The 21,284-nt window shown below is 43.6% G+C and overlaps 1 protein-coding gene across 1 annotated transcript in view; it reads right to left on the bottom strand.

Moving 5' to 3' along the window:
• The window catches only part of LOC133414326 (myosin-11-like), a 27,105-nt gene continuing 5,821 nt past the window's right edge, over positions 1–21,284 (bottom strand). Inside the window, 39 exon segments of the mRNA XM_061699590.1 lie at positions 1–1,073; positions 2,282–2,454; positions 2,537–2,645; positions 3,774–3,982; positions 4,135–4,258; positions 4,717–4,805; positions 6,191–6,319; positions 6,404–6,565; positions 7,033–7,245; positions 7,319–7,531; positions 8,954–9,202; positions 9,362–9,514; positions 9,662–9,766; positions 10,029–10,154; positions 10,156–10,236; positions 10,317–10,461; positions 10,846–11,058; positions 12,411–12,582; positions 12,654–12,777; positions 12,839–12,976; positions 13,726–13,932; positions 14,001–14,132; positions 14,969–15,077; positions 15,172–15,332; positions 15,437–15,506; positions 15,829–15,950; positions 16,027–16,220; positions 16,309–16,423; positions 16,620–16,793; positions 16,889–17,062; positions 17,776–17,928; positions 18,022–18,140; positions 18,222–18,317; positions 18,829–18,972; positions 19,087–19,185; positions 19,907–19,970; positions 20,070–20,162; positions 20,245–20,292; positions 20,396–20,495. Of these exon segments, the coding sequence (XP_061555574.1) occupies positions 806–1,073; positions 2,282–2,454; positions 2,537–2,645; positions 3,774–3,982; positions 4,135–4,258; positions 4,717–4,805; positions 6,191–6,319; positions 6,404–6,565; positions 7,033–7,245; positions 7,319–7,531; positions 8,954–9,202; positions 9,362–9,514; positions 9,662–9,766; positions 10,029–10,154; positions 10,156–10,236; positions 10,317–10,461; positions 10,846–11,058; positions 12,411–12,582; positions 12,654–12,777; positions 12,839–12,976; positions 13,726–13,932; positions 14,001–14,132; positions 14,969–15,077; positions 15,172–15,332; positions 15,437–15,506; positions 15,829–15,950; positions 16,027–16,220; positions 16,309–16,423; positions 16,620–16,793; positions 16,889–17,062; positions 17,776–17,928; positions 18,022–18,140; positions 18,222–18,317; positions 18,829–18,972; positions 19,087–19,185; positions 19,907–19,970; positions 20,070–20,162; positions 20,245–20,292; positions 20,396–20,495 (5,569 nt within the window). The 3' untranslated portion in view covers positions 1–805.

Below are 21,284 nucleotides of genomic sequence, written 5' to 3' on the forward strand. Positions count from 1 at the left end.
ATACAAAAAAAATAATTGCATTTGTAACTAATTAATATTCCAATAAATATGTTCAAATGTGTTCATAAGCACACGTGAGCAAATCTAGTGTATTCATGGCAAAACCAATGTGCTTTGGGGCAAAATATAACATTTTGGTGCATTTTATTTCACAAATATTGCACTTGTGGCCAAATATAAAAATGTTTTTCTGCTAAAATCTGACTTTTTGTAGTCAATGATTGCATTTTGAACAAACGTTACACTTTTTTTGGGGTATTAACATACCTTTTAGCCAAATATCCTTTTTTTTTTGTGGACAAATATAAAATTTTTGTAACAATATAGTACATAACATTTTTAATATAAAATTTGTGTACCAAAATCCAACTTTTCTTTATGGTCAACCGTAAGACTGTGACCAAGCAAGTATTTTTGTAACAATGCAGAGTGTCTTGTAGTCAACTATTGCATTTTTCTGCGCAAATATTGTACTGTAGCTGACAATTTTGTGGCAAAATGTGAAAAAAACATTTGTGACAATATGTCATGTTTTTAGGAAAAGGGCGTTCGTGTGGCCAAGTATACGACTTTATGAGCATGATAACATTTTGGGGGACAGGGTACAACATTTTGTTGGTCAGCGATAGAACTTTTGTGACCAAATATTGTAATTTTGTCGCTAAATATAACATTTTTGTGACAAAGAAAAGTATGATCTCTTATTTTGTTGCTCAACATGTTGCACTAATTGCTAGTTTAATATTTTGAACGTCGCACAGGCTGTTAAGTGCATGCCGAAGCAACAGGTGGGGCTATAACTTGTTTACTCATCCGGAGGGGTATCGTGGAGCTCCTCGGAAGCCTCAGGCAGGGGGCTTCGTGCGGCGGGAGACGGCGAGCGAGCTTTCTCCTCCTCCTCGTCTTCCTCGGGGATCTCCACCGAGTTCTCCACGATGGTGCTCCTGTTTCGGCCAACGCTTCCTCCTGTCAGCCCCCCAAAGCTCCTCATGGAACCTCCGCCAAGACCGAGGCCGCCGCCGCCGCCGCTAGTACGAGGGCTAGAGCTGCCGAAACTCGCCTCGCCACCACGCCTGAGGGAGACAAACACGAGAAAGAGGGTTTAGGTGAAGGAGGATGACGAGCAGTAGGTTTGAGTGCTGACATCTGGAGGAGGTGCCTCGTGTAAATTAAATGTTTGACTTTTCTAGAAAATACTGTGTGACTTTGTATCAAGTAAATATTCAACTTAAAATACTGGGGGGGGGAATGGATTTATGCACAGTGTATAACTTTTTTCCTCAAAAATCTAAAATCTTTTTTCAGAAATATACTTTTTTTTCGAGAAAATATATAACTTAAAAAAAAAAAAAGGCAACTTTCCTTTTTCGTTTTTTGAAATATATGACAGCTAGAGAATATGCGACTTCAAAAAATCTGGGGGTCGAAAATTAGACTTTAAATATACAACTATCATTTTTCAAGAAGTTATCCATTTTTAATATACAACTTTTCCAGAGAATAGACAGGTTTCAGAATATATACCTATTTTTCAGGATATTTAATGACTTAAATAATACTTTTTCAAAAGAAAAAATTCTACTTTTAATATACAGTCTGACTTTCCCAGAGAAAATCCGAATTTTAGAAAATACACTTTTTTTCTAGAAAATACACATTTTTGATATACCTTATTTTTTTCGAGATGATACTACTTTTACTGTATTCGTAACTGTTCTAGAAAATATACCGCTTTTTAATATACGACTTTTATAGAGAATATACAACATACTACTTTATTTGAAAATCCACAACTTTTGGCGCAGATATGACTTGTTATAGACAATGTTCAACTTTTTTCCAACTTTTGGAAAAATGACTTTCCTTCAAAACTAGGTTTTATAATTTGTTTAATAGAAAATGAACAGCTTTTTTTCCCCCAGAAATATAGGACTGTTTTTGGTCAAATATGAGATTTTTTTTTTTTTTTTTTTTGCAAATATACAACTTTTTTTCCCACCAAATATGTGGTTTTCAGAAATATGCAACTTTTCTCGATTTTTCTTTTTTTTATATAAATTATGAAATATATAACATTTTCCTCTAAAATACTGTTAAAATAAAAAAATACTTTTTGTCCATTGTATACAACATACGATATTGTCCAATAACCTCTTTCCTCAGAAATGCACGACTTATTGATCCTTCTTTATTTCAGGGACAACTTCCTTTTTTTTTTCTGTGTGTTGCTGCCGTGTGTTTTGGTTGTGACTTTTTTTTTTTTTTTCTTTTCCGTCGTTACCTGCATTTGCTCTTGAGCGCTGCGACCTCCCTGCCGAGGGCGTCGTTGGCCTCTGCTGCCTCGTCCAGCTCCCTCTGCAACTTCCTGCGGGCGGCGGCCATGCGCTGCACTTCCTCCTCTGCCTCCTCCAGCTGAAGCTTCAGCTGCTTCACACGCGTGTTACTCTTCTCGGCCTGCAAGGACAAGAAACAACGACATCATTATCATGTCGTGAATGCCACACACGTGTTGCGTTCGGGGCCTGCGCAATGTCACCTGATCTTTGTACTGCTGCGCCTGTTTCCTCTCGTCCTCCATCTGGACGCTTAAGTCCTTCAGTTTCTTCTCCTTTTGACGCAGGTTCTTGGCTCCGGCCTGACGCTCCCTACAATCATCATCATCATCGTCATAACCATGTTCATTACTATCACCACTACTGTGGGCTACCGAATTACGTTCAATGTATCCCATCGCAATTGGAAAGAACACTGCACAACACTCTTCCTTTCTCAGCTTCCACCACATTATTCTCTGCCTTTGTCTTCTTAATCTTCCTCCCCACCACCAGTCATCTTACACTCTCCCCTCCCACTACCTTACAGTCGGTAACGTCCTTCAGATTACATCGTCCGCACAAGATGTAATCCTTGTTGCAAAGTCTACCACCATCTGTCCCTCCAAGTTCCTTTCCTGGATGCCGTACTTACCCATCACTTCTTCACCACCCCTGTTTCCTTCACCCACATGTCCATTACAATCTGCACCAATCACGACGCTCTCTCTCTGTCTGGGATGCTCACAACTACTTCGCCCAGTCGTATAATTGCAACCCTGCCCCTAAACTTCTAGCCTTACTGCCTTTCCACCTGCTCTCCTGGACACACAATATGTCAACCTTTCTCCTAATCATCATGTCAACCAACTCCCGAGGGCTGCATTATTGTATCGCTTTGTAATAATAATGGACCATAACGAGAGTGACTCATATTGTGTTGCATCATAGTGGGACTGAATCACATCATAATAGAAGTGAATGGTATTGTCTCTTAATGGGAGTGAAACCCATTATGACATTGTAATCGGAGGGATTTGTATCACATTGGGCGTGAATGGTATGGAATCATATTGCAATGGTTATGAATCGTATTGAATCGTAATGGGAATTAATTTTATTGTAGCATTTTGGGAACCGCATCGATGCAATGGAAGTGACTCGGATTGTCTCGCATCATAATGGGAAAGAATCACAACGTATCGTAATGTGAGTGAGTCATATTATATTGCGAGGTAAAGGGATTGAATCATATCCTATTGGGAGCGAATCGTGTTGTATCGTAAGGGGAGTCAATGCTATTGGAACACAATGGGATGAACGGGATTGTATAATGGGAGTGAATTGTATCGTATCGTAATGAAAGCGAATCATCTTGACGAGTTGCGTCCCAACACTTTTATCAATGTGACGTAAACAAACAGCAGCATGCACGCACCAGCGGCTTGTCTTCTTTTTTACCTGCTCTCCACCTCCATCTGCTCCTCCATCTCCCTCAGTTTGTTCTCCAGGGCGCCCACCGAGGATTTGAGCTTGGATCGTCCCTGGCCTTCCATCTCCTGAACTTTGGCCTTCAACTCTCGGTTCTGCTTGTCCAGCTGCTGCCTGGCGGCCTCCTTGGCCTGCGAAGATGCTCGCTCCGACGTCAGCTCGGCGCTAAGCTGCTCCACCTGCACCCAAAAAGTACAGCTAGGGGCGCACTTTGAACTACGAAACGACTACAAAAATCAACCTGACAAATAAACTTGAATTAATCAACAAAAAAATGATTAACTGCCGAGCCGTAGGTCAAACTACGTGCAACTTGATCCTACGAAGGTACCTGCTGCTGGCTCTTCCTCAGACGCTCGTTGAGGTTCATCATGTTGGTCTGCTCCTCCTCCAGTTCTTCTTCCAGATGGCTGATCTTGGCGTCTAGGCGGCGCTTTTCATCGGACAGCACGGTCCTGAAATGAATTTCACGAGCGGCGCTGCGTTCAAGAGCATAAACTACTCACAAAACGTGTGTGATATCGGGGTGAAAATTCAGGACAAACCTAAAATGCACCAAAAACGTTACAGGTGGACTTAATTTGTCGAAACCTTTGAATGCGCGTCCAACCCTTGAACGTTTCAGTACTTTTGCACAAGTTGCTGTTCTCTAATAAGGAGCTAAATGGCAACATTTTTGATGCATCCACATTTCCAAGGACTTCCATTTGTATGCCTTTCTGTGACTCCACCAGTCTTTTCTGTATCTCTGTTGACGACGTTCTGTGATAAGCTCATCCTAGAAATTCACCTAAGCGCCAAAGATCCCCAACTTTTTACGAGTAGTGTAATTCCTAATAAATGGGTGATATAGACTACTAAAAAGTGCTCCTCATGAATTATAAAAAGAGAAAGGATGGGAGGGTGTGCTCACTTTCCAGAGGAGTTACTGGCAAGCTCCTCGGCCAACTCATCTCTTTCCGCCTCCGTCTGCTTTCGAGCTCGCTCGACCGTCGCAAGCATCTAAATGGCATAAGAATTCAAGTTAAAATGCTTGATTTGACTTAGAATTCCAAAATGTTTACTCTTTTTTAAATGACCTTTTAATAATTCAAATACAAATGAATAATTAGTATTTTTTCAAACATAAGAAGAGGTGTTCCTGCTGTAATATCAGAAGCTAGGATAGATAGGACGTGTAGCTTCATTCATTTCCCTTTGAAAGACATACTGTATTGTAGTGTATCATAATTTAAATTAATCATATTTTAAATGGAATGAATCATGTCGGAACTGTAATGAATTGTATTGCAGTGCATCGTCATTGGAATTAATCGTATCATATCATCAGTGGAATGAACTGTATCGTATCATAATAGGAATGAATTGTGTCATGTCATGATTGGAAGGATCATATTGCAAATGGAATGAATCGTATCGTAATTGGAATTAATCGAATAATACAGCAATACTCCACTATGCCATAAAGGGTACAGTGGTGAGTGAGGGCGTAAGGGCACCGTGGTACAGGAATTTCAGACATTTTTCAGGGGCATTCATAAATAAAAGGTCACTGTAATCAAGCAGACAGGATGCAAGGTGGCAGAAACCAACTATCTCCTGGAAGCAAAGGAAAAGCAAGACCTATGGTGATAAAAGAAACCCAATTTGTAGCAAGACGCTAAGTCAATTGTGTTCCCTTGTAAGTAGAATATGCTCAGGTATTTTCCCATCGTTAGAAAAAAAAATCATGAATTTTGTTTTGGTTGGGAACATTTAAAACCAGTTTTAAATCAACACGCTGACGTTCCACAAGGTTAAAGGCGAGGGCCTCAACAACGATGGAGCCGGAACAACAAATGACAGTGTCGTCAGCATACAAATGAAATCTACCATCAGGGATATTTCTGCCAAGTACATTTACATAAATGCTAAACAAAATAGGACCAAAGGCTGAGCCCTGCGGGACACCAGAAAAAAAACCGTGTGACATAGCTGGATGAGCTGCATTCAAAGTGTTTACATTGCATTCTATTGGATAGGTAATTTGCAACCCAGCCAACTGGAATGACTTGTACCATAACTGGAATTAATGGTATTGTAATGGAATGAATCGTATCCTAACTGCAATGAATCGTATTGCATCATAATTGAAATAAATCATATCGCAGAGTATTTGGAACAAATCATATCGCAACATAATTGGACTGCATCGAATCATGTTATAATGAATGGTATGGAATCATATCATTATTGTAATGAAACCTGTTATATCCTGTGATAATCGTAACGAATTTGTAGGCTAAGGCATGATAGAGAAGATGACCAGCAGCGATGTGTCTGCATGACAAACAATGAGCAAAATATGGCATCGGCCTCATGGATGGAGAACGTCATATCTGTCGTACCTCGTTTAGCTGCACCAAGTCAGCCTCCGTGACTTTGGATTTGCGCTCTGTCTCCCTGGCCGAGGCGAGGACCTCCTTCTGGGCGGCGCGAGAGTCCTCCAGCTCCCGTTGGAGATCCTTCACCTGGCCCTGAGTTGTGGACGAGACACGGACACGGTCAGTAGAGTTGGAAACGAGGGGAGGAACCTGATGAGAATGTTGGGCAGTGCTGGCCTGGATCTTGCGCAGCTGCTTGAGCGCCTCGTCACGCCCCCTATTGGTGGCCTCCAGCTGGTCCTCCGTGTCCTTAAGTTCTCCTTCCAGCTTCTTCTTGCTGGCTGATGCCTGAGCGCGCTGTTTCTTCTCCTCCTCTAGCTCAGACTCCATCTCGCGCACCTGCCCAAGGAGCGGTAAATATTACCTTAGCTTTTGCTTAGGTTAGGTTGGCCTTAAAATCAAATCTATGATTTTTTTCCCCCAAAATCCTATTTTAGATTTGAGTCCTTTTTCCCACACAAAAATTCTATTTTCATAAAAAAGAAATTCACAAAAAAACAATTTTCAAAAATTGCCCAAAAATCAGATCTCCAATTTTATTTGTTTCCCATAAAAATACTTTTAAAAACAAACTTTAATCACCTCCCTGCCCCCAAACACAAAAATCTGCTCTAATCAATTCGATTTTAATTAAAAAATATTCACAAATATGAGATCTCCAATTTTAGTCAATTTGTTCACAATTTTTTTCCCCCGATTTTGATTGGGGTTTTTTTTCACAAAATTCTAGTTTATACTTTTTTAATGGATTTTCCCCCCCCCCACAAATATCATCCAGACAAGTAAACTAGAATGAATGGATCCACCTGCTTAAGGAGCTGCTTCCTTTTCTCCTCTCCAGTCTCCTCGCGGGTCTGCAGGTCCCTCTCGTGTTGTGCTTTGAGGGCCTGGCCGTTGACCTCCATACGTAGCTTGGCGTCCTCGGCCACTTGCAGCTCATCCTCCAGCTCCTCCATGTGGGCCTTCATTTCCTCCGCCACGGCCTCAAGGCCACGCTTGGCCTTTTCCAAGTCATGGACCTGAAGGCAGAGAATTTCTGCATTACCAAAGAAATGTGTAGCTCGAGAAGATGTGAACCCTGTGGTGACTTACGCTCCGTCCCACATCATCCTTAGAACTGATAAGGTCCTCCATCTCGGCTCGGAGGCTTTTGTTGGTCTTCGCCGCCTCCTCCAGAGCCTCCCGGCTCTCCTCCAGCCCTCTGGACAGAGCCAAGACTTTGGTTTCCTTCTCCCTTGCCTCCGCCTCGGCTCGATCTCGCTCCTCGGCAAACTTGCAGGATATGGCTCGCTCCTCGGCCAGCATCTGAAGAACATCACCAAAGAGAGATCTCAAGTTAAATAATATGGGAAGGAACTTGGGCATGCGAGAGGGCAGAGGTAAGGGCGTGCTAGGTTATGGAGAGACTGGTGAAGGTGATGAGAACGAGCTTGTATACAAATTCTTTGTTTGCCTGTTAGCCAATGAAGGTTCTTGAGTATGGGGGTGATGTGTTCCGAGGAGGGAGTTTTGTTCATGACACAGCCAGTGGAGTTCTGAACCGGTGGGGCCAATTCTCACCATGTCTTTAACAGAGACCCAGGAAACCCTGCTGAATAAACTAATTTTGGCGGTTTACACCAGTGATCTTGTTGCTTCGGTCACGACCCACGGCTCGTGATAATATGTGAGCATGGGAACGTAAAGTGACCGGTAAATTGAGACCCTCTTCACCAGGACATACCGATGGAGACAGAGTTTGCATCACTCCAGACACTGCATGGATTCGCTTGTTGATCTGCTGCTCCAGTCTTCTCTCACTAGCGAATGAGACCCAAATATATTTGAGCTCCACCACTCGGGGCTGGATATTATCCCAACCTCTTTCCACCTCACTACCATGGTCTCAAATTTGGAAATGGGGATTTTCATCCCAACCTCTTCACAGTTAGCTGCGAAGCGCTCCAGTGAGAGTTGAAGATTGAGGCCTGATGAAGCCAAAAGAACCACATCATCTGCAAAAAAAACAAATATGCAACACTGAGGCCATCAAACCAGACCCTCTTCATGCCCCAGCTGCCTGGGCAGAATCCCACCCCTACTGGAAACAAATCTGATGTGAGATGTTACTGATATTTGCTTTGAACAATAATGTGCTGTTGATGATAACACCCAGACTTGAGGGGAGGGGGACTGTGGAATTGTAAATGGAAAGTGAAAAACTGTTCATATTTGCCAGGTTGGATTTTGAACTAATGAGCAGAAACTCACTTTTATTGCTGTTTAGTTGGAGAAAGTTGAGAACCAGGTTTTGATATCTGGATGGCAGTTGGAGAGGGAGGATGGGGGGGAAGGGACATATCAGGTTGGAAATAGTAACAGTGGAACTGGATACCACATTTTCTGAGGATTTGACTAAATATGTGGATGTAGATGATGAGGAGGTGAGTGCCTGAGAATGGAGCCTTGTGGAACACCAGATTAGACTAGGGAGTGCTGGGATCTGATCAACTTTTGAGTTGGACAAAGTGAGATCAAGAAGAGAGATACGGCTGGAACTCGGAGACAGGCTGGCTAAAAATACAGATAGAAGCAAGTGTATCAAGGAGGATGGTCTGGGGGACATTGACAATACTGGATGAAAATTGTCAAGAATCCAGAATCCATTGGTCTTAGTGATTTTTAGCAAGGCTATGGCAAGTTCAGAAGGCTCCACTTGATCTCCAAACCCACAGTGTCCAAGCTCACCTGGTCAAACTTCTTCTGCTTCTTCTCCAAGTTTGAGACGAGCTGCCGCTGTCCCTCCAGGTCTATGAGGACGTCTTCCAGCTCCTGCTGCACTCGGCTGCGGCTCTTGTCCAGCTTGTCGTAGGCCGAGGCCTTCTCCTCATACTCGTTGCTGGCCGCCTCGAGGTCTCGCAGTAGACGCTTCTTACCTTCCTCCAGCAGCTCCACCGAACTCAGGGACTCGTCCACCTTCTTCTTGCAGTCAGAGAGCTGACGGTAGACAGCAGAGGTGGGACTAAGTCATGTAATTGCATAAGTCAAGTGATATTATCATATAATTTACAACATAGCACATTGGCCACTTTGCACTTAGTATCTGTTCATGCGTGAATGTTCTTTGGTGAGACGTTTGAGCTTGAAGTTCCTGACCTGCATGTTGAGGCTGGACACCTGCCTCTCCAAGACACGCTTGGCCTCGCTCTCCTCCTCCAGCTGCTCTGTCAAACTGATCCGGTCTTCCTCCATCTGCCGCAGACGTCCCGACATGTTCAGCTTCTGACGCGTCTCTTCAGAGAGAAGCTCCTGTGGGGATCACAACCATATTATATTAAAAGACAACCATAAGCCTAGCAGCCTGTTAGCTTATGTGATAGGTTTGTAGCTATGAATGAAATCAACTAAAGCAATTTAGTTCGACACTGCCCCACATTTGACACGAGTGTTGTTTACCTGAGTGTCTTGGAGCTGCGAAGACAGCCCGGAAACATCTTTAGACAGCTTGATGTTCTTTCCTTCTGCTTCGTTTAGAAGACTGCTCAAGTTCTCCAGCTCCACCTTCAAGACCACAACACAAGATGAAACTAAATGTATTTTGGGGCTTTAGTTTTTCACTAAAGTAAACCCCGCCATTAGCAAACTGACCTACTTAGAATTATTATTATTATTATTATTTTAGGAGAAGAGAACTAAACCAATCAGCTTTTAGTTATCATTGCCCCAAGTGGAGGACTTTGTGTATTTTGGGGTCCATTATGGCTTGGTCTCTAATCCACAGGAATAGCAAGGGTTGACTGTATAGGTGTTCATTTGGACATACGGTCATCTTGGAGACTTTGTCCCCTAGTTCGTTCCTCTGTCTCTCGCTCTCGTTGAAGCGAGCGTTGATGTCGTTGAGCTGAGCGTCCACCTTCTTCTTCTTGTGGTCAACATCCTGCTTGGCGGCAGGCCAGGGAGCGCAAGTCAGCAGTCAGGTCAGAAGACTCCTTATCCAGGGCCTGCTTGGCTTTCTCCAGACCTGCCCGGACCTGAAGGCATGCCATTTGCCACCATTTATGACATGTAAAAACGTCTTTATTTACCCTGAACTACGGCGACAGCTGTTTACTCTCTTGGCCTGTTCCAGCTGGTCTGAGAGTTCCTCCACCACCTGGCCATGCTTCTGCCTTAAATCCTGGATTTGGGCCTCATGACTGCGGCCCTCCTCCTCCATGGCTTTCTTCAACATGGCCACCTCCTGCTCGCGCTTTGCCCTGATAAACACAAACACCAGGCAGACAACTGAGCCAGCTCACGCCAGGGTAAATTACTCTCAGGGTTAAAATGGTTTAGCTTACTTTAGACTCAAGGATACCAACATGAAAAAGTAAAACATAGATGAGGCTAGAATAAAACCTGGGGTAAAAAGTGGATTATCAAAGAATACTGTACATCCAAACCTAATCCCTTGCGTACAAACTGGACAAACCGGGAATATACACAAGTAAATACAGTGGACTAGTCCAGACTACACCAGCCCTTGAACATGTCTTTACCAATGGTATAACTTGGTTTTAGTCCTGAACACAACCTGGAGCATAAACTGGATTATCAAATAATATTGTCACCACTTCCTACAACATGAAGCACAGACTGACCGTAGTTCCTGCTGTGCTGCGGTGGTATCCAGGCTGTCCTCCAGTTCTGAGCGCAGGGCATTCAGTTCCTCCCCAAGGTCCCGCCTTGCCGCCTCCACCTTGGCCCGGGCCCCCCTTTCGGCCTCCAGGTCCTCCTGGACCTCAGACAGCAGGGTCTCCAGCTCCCGAACCTTCTTCACCGCCAGGCCCCGCTGGTTGCTCTCCTCATCCAATCTGTGCAAGACCACATTTGTCTCGGATGTCCTGGTAAGATGAACTGGACTTCCTGCCTTCTTACCACAGGGATTCTCAAACATTTTGAGTCCAAAGACCCCCTCATAATCCAACTCAATTGAGCATAACTAGCATGTGTACCACTAAATGGTAAAAAAGAAAAATAGTTTGAATGAACTCTGATATTTCCATCCATCCATCCATTTTCTGAGCCGCTTCTCCTCACGCGGGTCGCGGGCGTGCTGGAGCCTATCCCAGCTGTTATCGGGCAGGAGGCGGGGTACACCCTGAACCGGTTGCCAGCCAATCGCAGGGCACATACAAACAAACAACCATCCGCACTCACATTCACACCTACGGGCAATTTAGAGTCTCCAATTAATGCATGTTTTTGGGATGCGGGAGGAAACCGGAGTGCCCGGAGAAAACCCACGCAGGCACGGGGAGAACATGCAAACTCCACACAGGCGGGGCCGGGGATTGAAACCGGGTCCTCAGAACTGTGAGGCTGACGTTCTAACCAGTCGGCCACCGTGCCGCCAACTCTGATATCTGTAAGAAAAAAAGTTATTTCTGTTGAACAAAGACGTATTTTGTTTGGTTGGAACAACGAGAATAAAGTCGTATTTTTTTTTTTAGATAAAGTCGCAAAAAGTTTGCTTATATAGCTAAAAAGAGAATATCAAAAATACAACTTAATTCTCATTATGTTGCGTATAACGAATAGTGAAAAAAAATAGTGTAATTGACACCCCGCCTAAAATGTTAGACTTGCTTTTACTGCAGATGCCACAAGATGGCGGAAAAGCACCACATTTCTATTCGACGGCGCTTTGTCCTGTCAAGCACAAGCTCCTGCCCTCAATTCAACATACAGTAGTTCTTTGGAACCAAGATGTCACAAGATGGCGCCAAAGCAATACTTTTATATGAGACATGGCTTTGGCCTGAGCACAAAAACAGCAAATAAGTTGTTGTTCGTAGTTAGTTCGTCAGCAACAAATACCAAAGGATAGGTTAAAAAAAATAGCTTTAATTCGCGTGTAGTGAATTCCGTTTGTGAGGTGAACACAGTATCCTCATCAAAATATGACTTTAAAAAAAAACAAAAAAAAAACAACACAGCTAAATTAAGCATGGATGTCAGATGTATCTCAGTCATATCAGAGCTTCTAACTGGCCCAAAGCTAAGGAGTCTTTGGTTTATGATGTTTGTTTTACTGATTTGCCGATGCCCTTACGTGGTTATGCACTTTTTAAAACGATATGACAATACTGTATATATTGCAAATTATTCGGCGGACCCCCAATCTATGGCTCGCAGACGCCCAGTTTGAGAAGCACTGTTTTACCGAGCTTGCGTGGCCTGCAGCTCATCTTCCTTGGAGGCCAGCTGCGCTCGAAGCTCGGCTAGTTGTGCCCGGAGGTCGGCCAGCTGCTCGTGGAGCTCTGCCAGCTCGGCCTCCAACTTCCTCTTGGCCTTCTCCATGTCCAGGCGACCCTTCTCCTCCTTTTTGTAACGCACTGGACACGAGAGAGGAAGGACGCATTGGAACACAGTCGTTGGAGAAGAATATTCGGTTCGGGTGACTTACCCTCCAAGTCGGAGATCATAGACTCGTGCTTGGCCTTCAGCTTGGTTAAGTTCTTGGACTTTTCCTCCTCCTCGGCAAGGTTGGAGTTTAAATCCACCATCCTCTCCTCCAGAAGCTTTCGCTCCTAGAAAGACTCAGTTTTAAAAAAAATGTATGTAACAATTTTAAGACCAAATGCCTCATACCTTTTGTAGTTTATTATTCTGGTCCTCCATCAGGAGGACGTCCTCCTCCAGTTTCTTCACCTTTCCCTCCACGGCAACCTTCTCCAGCTGCAGTTTCTGATGGGCGTCTTCTTCTTCCATCAAGTGGGCCTCCATATTCTGCATAAAATTTTTTTTTTTTTTAAAGTGAAGTCTTTTAAAAGTCTTTTATATGATAAAAGAAGAATCCCGGCCCCGCCTGTGTGGAGTTAGCATGTTCTCCCCGTGCCTGCGTGGGTTTTAGCTAGTCAGCAGGCTAAGAAGCCACCTAGCTGGAAAGGCGGTAACTTGGTCCAACTAAGGAAGAGAGGATTTATGGCACTGACAAGGACAAAACAGACCCTGGATTCTACCTTTGTCCAAGGTACGGGGAAGGATCCTGGTTAAAGTATGCGATTTTACACTAAAAATAAACATTTCTTGTACGGAGACGGGACAGCTAAAACGTGTCGGCCGAAACGCGCCGGCGTACTCTCTTACCGGTTCAATTGGTAGTTTTCAAATCATCCCATTGGATTTTCCATTTCTTGAACTATTATTTTGAAACAGTACAAGGAGTAACGATTCGATTGTGATTCGCTAATCATTCATTACTGTCAATGCAAATAGTGAACGAGGTTTAAGGTGCGAGTCCAAGTCTTAATATTTTTATATATTTACATGTTGTTTCCCCCCACACACACCCATTTGTTAGTCGCTTGTTGCTAGGCAGAATTCATAGGGCTCGGTTGTAACTGCCCGATTAACCAATTATGAGGCATGTCAATTTCTCATTTGAATCGCTGCTCTGTATTAAATATAAAATGTCGTGTATGTCATATAATACCATGTCTGTTTATGTGTGTCTTTGTGCGTGTGTGATAAACAACCTGCAGCTGGTGTTCCATGTCCTTCTTCTCCTGCTGCAGGGAAGCACCGCGCTCTTCCTCCTCCTCCAGCCGGGCCTCCATCTCATGCAGGACCTCCTCCAGCTCCTGCTTCTTGGCCTCAAGGCGCACCCTCATCTCCTCGGCTTCGGCGTACAGCTCCGTCTCGGCGTGGAGCTTAGTCTCAAGTTGGGCTCGTTCCTCCATCAGCTGCGCACAAAAAAAACGTACACATGCTCACATCAGACTGTTTTTGGAAGGTCTACGAAGGTTCATACCTGCATGTGTTTCTGTGTGATGTCCTTGAGTTCGGCCTCCTTCTTGGCCGCCACTTCCTTCGCAGCCTTGAGTTCCTCATCCTTCTGACCCATTTCCTCCTCTTGGCGGGTCACCTGCAGCAGGGGCTTCACCTGGAGGACACCACCAAAACCTAAGCTAGATGGCAGGCTCCTTCAAAAATCAACAGGCAACACCCTTGTCTCCCCTAAACAGCTTTTTGTAATATTGTTGATCGAGAACCCCCAGAGTGAACAAGCCAATCACAGCACGGAACGGTAGGAGTGCCAGATCAATGCAGGTTCTGGATGAAGCTCTGCTGCAGTCCGCATAGTCATTCGAATTTGTAAAAAAAAAAAAATAATCAACAAGTGCATCTGTTCTCTGCTCTAAGGTAAGAAATTGTATTATTTGCCAAATAATGCTATGCGGTTGTTAGCTTGTTAAAAGAAAGTCTCGTGCTACTGTCTACCCGCAGAGTCATAATAATCCGCAGACACACCATTTGTCTGCTCCAAATTAAATAATGTACTCATATTATCTGCCGAATAATGCCATGCTGTTCTTTAGCGCAATAATTAAAATGCTAAGCTAAGCTAACAAGGCTAGATACGGGGTCCCGCACAAATCATTTTTAGCCATATGAATCCACAGGCACAGTGATTGTCTACTTTTGATTGTTTGTTAGACTATTAGTCTTGTATAGTATAGTACCTGTATTGTGCCTATACCTTTTGTTAGCTCGCCAACCAAAAATGATAACTCTATGCTAGTAACGTGAAGCGTAGAAAGCTAATGAGGTTACTGATCTCTTGCAGTGTTTGTACACGTCGTTTGCTTTTTACTTTTTATGAGTTGCAATAGTAAATTGAGAGCTAACGCTTTCGGTCAGTGACGCGTATGCTATGTTAGCTGAGCATTTTGATTTGTTTGGAATGCTTTGCGTGAAACGTATCCGTTAGCCTCAAACCTTGGTGAAGAGCCTCCACCACTGCCAATTCTTGAGTTTGAGGTAACAAGCGCAGTTCCTCTGGATCACCTTCATGGCGCTCAGCTGTTGCTGACGTTTGCTGAAAGCCCTGAGTGCCGAAAACAGAGACGCTTCATTAAGTGCACCCACAAAACAGCTCCAGTATGAAGAAGTACTACTAAGAGTGCTGGTGCGTGTCATACTTCCGGGCCAGGAAGCCTCGGGCTTGCGCCTGGAAGGAGATGATGATCACGGTGAGCTTAAGGTCTCGCTCTTCCTCCAGCTGAGCCAACACTCCAGTCCTGAAGAACATCTTACTCTGGCCGATACGGTACAGGTTGGGATCGAGGTCCAAATGCTTCACCTAGACAACATCAACCGGCACCATGGAAGGCGCATGAGAAACTTGGTTGACCAATGTTTGGTTTGTGGGGGCTTTGTGGTCGTCAATATGAATCTTCATCTCACCATCAAGCAGCATGCCTGCTTCCCGTCCATGAAGCCCTTCGGGATGGCATTAGCCGCCAGGATCTCGTACCTGCACACACATAAAGTAACAATATGGTGCAGATGATGTAAACAACAATGACAGAAACAACGGCAAGAATAACATAGAGCAACAAGGATAACAAGAACAGCTAGAGCAGAAATGACGAGAACAAAAAGTACAACAAGAACAAAACAAGTAAAACCAGAACAAGAAAAAGAAGAACAGCCAAAAACAAGAACATGCGCAACAAGAGCAATAAAAAGAAAAACAGCAAGAACAACAACAAAAATAACAAGACGAACAAAAAGAACAGCAACAACAACAACAAGAAAAAGCAGTAGAAAAACAACAAAAAAGAAGTCCTTTGAACCTCTGCCTGAACTCCTGGAATACGATGCGGTTTGGGAATCCCTGCCGGCAGATCCTGATCCCCTCCAGCACACCGTTACACCTCAGCTGCTCCAGAACCAGGTTGGCGTCCATCTTACCCGCCTGTGGCAGCACAAACACACCATCAACACCCGGTGTACGGGTGTAAGGGTGTATGGATGTACGGGTGTATGGGTACCCTCTTCTCGTGGTTGGGGATAATGCACCGCACAAAGTTAGGTTGCGTGTTGTGCAGCGTAGTCATCAATTTCCCCAGGGACTCTTTGTACAGCTGGCCCACTGTACGAAACATTCCCTTCTTGGATTTGGTGGAGGTGGGCACGGAGCTCTCGGACATCTTGGCCATGGTCTCCAGGCCTACCACTCGATCCGCTGATGAAGCGAAGAGAGCACAGGGGACAGGGTCAGATGGGAGATCCAGGCTCCGGAAGCCCAGGGGGACGATTTGGGGAAGACCGACCATCTTTCCACAGATCCTGAATGAAGTTGCTGGAGGAGTTGCTGAGTAGGGCGGTCACATTGTCGTTCAGCGGGTCCATGTTCTTGGTCAGCCAGCTGGCCGCGTTGTAGTCCACCTGGGAGGCAAAAGACAAAACCATGTGGAAACAGATGCGTCAATGAGGCAACCTTCAATGAGATTACTAGAGTTGCACTCATCGGAAGAAAGGCGCTAACTTGCTCCGGATCGTAGACCTCTAACCGATCTCTTGTTGGTGTTTATTGTCAAAAAGTCATCTTTTGCCTTATTCCGACAGGTAGGGTGACGCTCACCTTTCCGGCGTAGTGCGCAACAGTGAACATCAGCTTGTCTTTGAGCTGTTTGGGTTTGGAGAACTTGACGTGACTGGCGTGTGTGTTCAACAGCTTGTCAACGAAGGAGATGTCTGTGGCTTTGGGGAACCAGCACTCTTCGTCTAGCAGGGCCAGGATGCCCGGTGGGTTGTTCTGGAACACCAGCGTATGCTTTCAAGTACAGAACTTCACATTGATGCTTGAAAACAAAGCAAAAAAAAAAAATTTAATAAAAAGCCGGTCCCGACCCCCCTCTCGATGAGCTCGATGCAGGGCTGCAGGTCCAAGCCGAAGTCGATGAAGTTCCATTCTATGCCCTCGCGCTTGTACTCCTCCTGCTCCAGGACGAACATGGTGTGGTTGAAGAGCTGCTGCAGACGTTCATTGGTGTAGTTGATGCACAGCTGCTCAAATGAGTTGTCCTGGGATGCACCCACGCAAGACGAACACCACAAAGAAAAGAAAAGCAATTGGAAGTGTTTGCAGTGACTTGGAACAGAGCGCACAGGAATAGCCACAAATGAAGTTAAGTCTTATTTGCAGAGGAAGCTGAGAAACAAATGGCGGAATGACGGCACGAATACGAGAATGGAAACAAAAAAGTTGATATCATTTTGTTTCGGAAACTTTTTTAATGAGAATAAAGTCGGATTTTTTCAAGAATAGTCTTTTTCTGAAGGAAAAAGTTGGAATTTGACATGAATAAAGTTGGTTTTTTGAAAGGGTCTTCAACCAAAATGAGAAGAAAGTTGATTTTCTTTTTTTATTTGATTTTAGAACTAAAACATTCTATCTGAGTAAAGTACATTTTTAAAAGAAAAAAGCCCTGATCACACTAAAATAAATTTGACGGTTAAAAAAAAAAAAAAAAATCAATGTAAGAGAAGTCATAATATTGTGAGAATACGTAAAAATGGATGGATTTTCCCCCAAAAGGAATAGAACGTACGGAAATCAATTTTTTCTGAGCAAATCATAGCCATATACATTGTTTACAGTTGCCTGGAACAGTGTCGGAGAATAGCCTTGGGGAATGAACCCCATGCTGCTTCACGAAGTCTGAAGACAAAGACATGATTATCTAATGACATGTAGCCGCCTATTGTGATAGTTTTCCAGAACAGCGATCAGGCACCTCGAAAATCTCAAATCCAGCGATGTCCAGTATCCCCAGGAAGGACGAAGACTGCCTCTTACTCTTGTCCAGAGTCTTGTTGACTCTCGCCAGGATCCAGCGGAAGAGACGCTCATACATAGCTTTAGCCAACGCCTCCACAGCAAAGTCAGCCTGGTGGGACGAAGAAGAAGGTGACAGGTTGATTCATTGAGTTCAGATGACAAAATACTGTATCTGAGCATCTGTTCTTGCTAGACTCCGCACCTGCTGCTTGGTCTGAGCCTTCTGAACTACCTCCCGGCCCACTTTGATCCTGGGCGTCAAGAAGGCCCTGGTGAAGTCGGTCACGTTGATACCTTGCAGGTGGCACACCTTCTGGGCAGCTAGTGCCAACATGGAAAGACAAGGAAGACTTTTAGTTTTCTTGATAATCGAAATGAGAGTCTGAGGTACGTTTGGGGTACCCGTGTTGTCCGGCATGGTGGCTTGCTCCGTGTTTCGTTCCTTCTCAAACTTGACGTTTCCCAGCTGGAGAACCGTGGAGACCACCTTCAACATCCCTGAATAAGCAGGCCAAAACGATGATATACTCAAGGTGAATAAATCCCAGAGAATATTTAACACCATCGGGACCTGAGAATCTGGGCCTGTGTTTTTGAGTCACCACGGCCCAAATCAAAAAAAAAAAGTTCAGCTGGCTTTAAGGCTTAAGACACCAGCTGGGTTCTGTATCTTGTTCAGTGAACTTCTACAACACCAAATAAAGTACGATTTTTTTTTTCCTGCGTAAATTGACACACAGCTCTGACCACGCATACATACAAAATCTTGTGGTAGAAGAGTGAAACTACAAATAGAACACACTTCGAAGGTCACTAAGGGCATCCAAAAGCGCATCCAACTCCTGTCGTCACTGTGATTTGTGGCCACTGGGACATTTTAACAGGAAATGAGACATACGCTGCATTTCACAATCAACGATAAGCTGAATCATGTCGATGCGCAATGATATTTTTCCCTCCCCGCAATTTACATCCAGTTGCCATACAGACATCACCGACAAGAGTATACCTATTCTCTCCTCCTCAGTGAAGCCCATGATCTCCATGGCCTCCAGGGTCTCCACAAACAGCTCATCGTCCTCGATGCCGGAAACCTCCACGTGTCCCGCCACCAGGAAACGATAGCTGCTGAAGCCCTCCAGAAGAAGCTCCTCTGAAAGAGGAGCAGATACCAATCAAGCCCAGATGCTTTTCTAAGGTTACACTGGATGATTGGCCACCTTCTCTAGAGTGAAAAGGACTCCAATGGACTTGATTGTCTGCTCACCTTTCAATTTGTCCTTGGCTCCGGCCACCATGTAGTAGAAGATGTGGAAGGCTCGCTCAGTGTTGCCCTGACGGATGCAGCGAGACTTTTCCAGAAGGTCTAATTAAATAAGGTCAAGAAGAAACAAAGCGAGATATATATATATATATATATATATATATATATATATATATATATATATATATTCGTCAAAGGACATCAAAGCCTAATGCTATGAAGGAGTGTTAGGACAACAATGGACTGGAAAGAAAAACATTATGAAAAAAATCATGACAAAAAGTGCAATCATATGAGAATTAGTCGTAACGTGTGAAGGATAAAAAAGAATGGTACAAAGACTGAAAAAGACATAATACTATGAAAAAAATAAAAATAAATTCTAATTTATTTTAAAGTAATTATTATGACTTTTTTTTTTTTTTTCAAAAAAGCCAGAATCTTGTGAAAATAAAATTTAAAAATTCAAGCGGAAAAGTTGTAATGTTATGAGAATAACACCCCCCCCCCCCCCCCGACCCCCGAGACAAACAGTCTTAATCGTTTGAGAATTAAGCGATATTCTTAAGGAAATTTTGAGGGGAAAAGTTTGAGGGTTAAAAAACATTTCATATTTCTTCAAGAAAGTTAAAAAGAAAAAAAACAAAAAAAACTTTAACCCAAGCTAACCCTACCGTTATAGTTATAAAAAAAATGGTAAATGTTTGCTTCCTTCCCGTACAAAGGTTTTGCAGTCACTTTTTTGCTATTTTAGTCTTGTCGTCCACGCCCCGTTGTGCAATAACACGCATGTTGTAAAGGTATTCGCAAACGACAAGGATACACGTGTCAATGTTTGCGCCGACCAGGTATCCGGTCACGTCGAAGTTGAGCTTGATGAACTTTCCCTGCGGACACAGGTGGGTCACACGACACCTTTAATTACTGAGGGAACTCCCCGTCAAAATGGTGGCGAGTGTCGACTTACGAACTGATTGACAATTTACAAATCGTGACGAGTTGTCGTTCTTGATGGTCTTGGCGTTGCCGAAGGCCTCCAGGACGGGGTTGGCCTGCAGCAGCTGCTTCTCGAGTTCCCCCTGCGGGCCCAGTCCACAAGTTTGTCGACGTCTCCGCGGAAAAGGGAATTTAGCGTTATCGTAAAAGGGATTTGATACTCACGTAAGCCAGTGATCCGGCTGGTTGTTGTTGTGTTTGCTGTTGTGCCGGCTGTGAAAAAAAAAAATCAAAATCAAATCATGTCTCATGTTAATAAGGAAGGTGGAGCACCCCAGGGCTCGCTTGTTGATCCTGTATTATTCATTAAACTCACAGGATTTGCTTCCTTTTTGCCTTTGTGCGACGAGGCTACGAGGGCCAGATACTGGATCACCTTCTTGGTGTTTTCCGTCTTGCCCGCTCCGGACTCTCCGCTAGATGTCACCAGAGAGAAAATGCGTTTCAAAGTGTGTTTGAAAATGGACACGGGCGCGTGCACGTGTGGACGCCCGCAAGGACAAAAGTATCGGGACACCTACAATGATTCTCAACTGGTGGATCGGGACCATAAATTGGGTCTAGCATGGGAGGGTCGTGGAGAGGTCAAAAATTACCATTGAATATTGCGACAGTCATGTTGCATATTTCGTGATAAAAAGAGTACAAATCCTTTGAAAATAAAGTCCGGTTTTGTAAGAGAAACTAAAGTGCAAATTAAGTCATATTATTTCAATAATAAAAATTGGACTCTTACGCAAATACATGAGCATATTTCTTTTCCCCCCAAAAATTGTAATATTATGAGAGTAACGGGTGTATTTTTTTTTTTTTTTTTTATACAAACATGTCAGAAACTTACAATAATAAAATCTTACTTTTCCCATAAAAAAAGTTGTCATTTTCAGAGAATGGAGTCATATTATTTTGAGGGAAAAAAAGTCTGAATTTTATGATAAAAAAGTAAGATTTTCTTTCTGAAATTTTTTTTTATTGCAGCAAAAATAAAGTTGGTTTTTTTTTCTGTTGGAAGTAGTTGTAATATTGCTATAATAAAGTATTACTTTATTATCTTTCACGAATAAAAATATTTTTGCAAGAAAAAGGTCTTAACATTAGAAGAAAAGCCTTTTAAAATAGAAATACATATATATAGTTCCATGTATTGAGACATTTATTTTTCAAATATGTATTATACGTTATCGTGTGTACTGTTCGTGCAGGCT

Source organism: Phycodurus eques, chromosome 16 (assembly GCF_024500275.1).
Source record: "Phycodurus eques isolate BA_2022a chromosome 16, UOR_Pequ_1.1, whole genome shotgun sequence".
Lineage (NCBI taxonomy): Eukaryota > Metazoa > Chordata > Actinopteri > Syngnathiformes > Syngnathidae > Phycodurus > Phycodurus eques.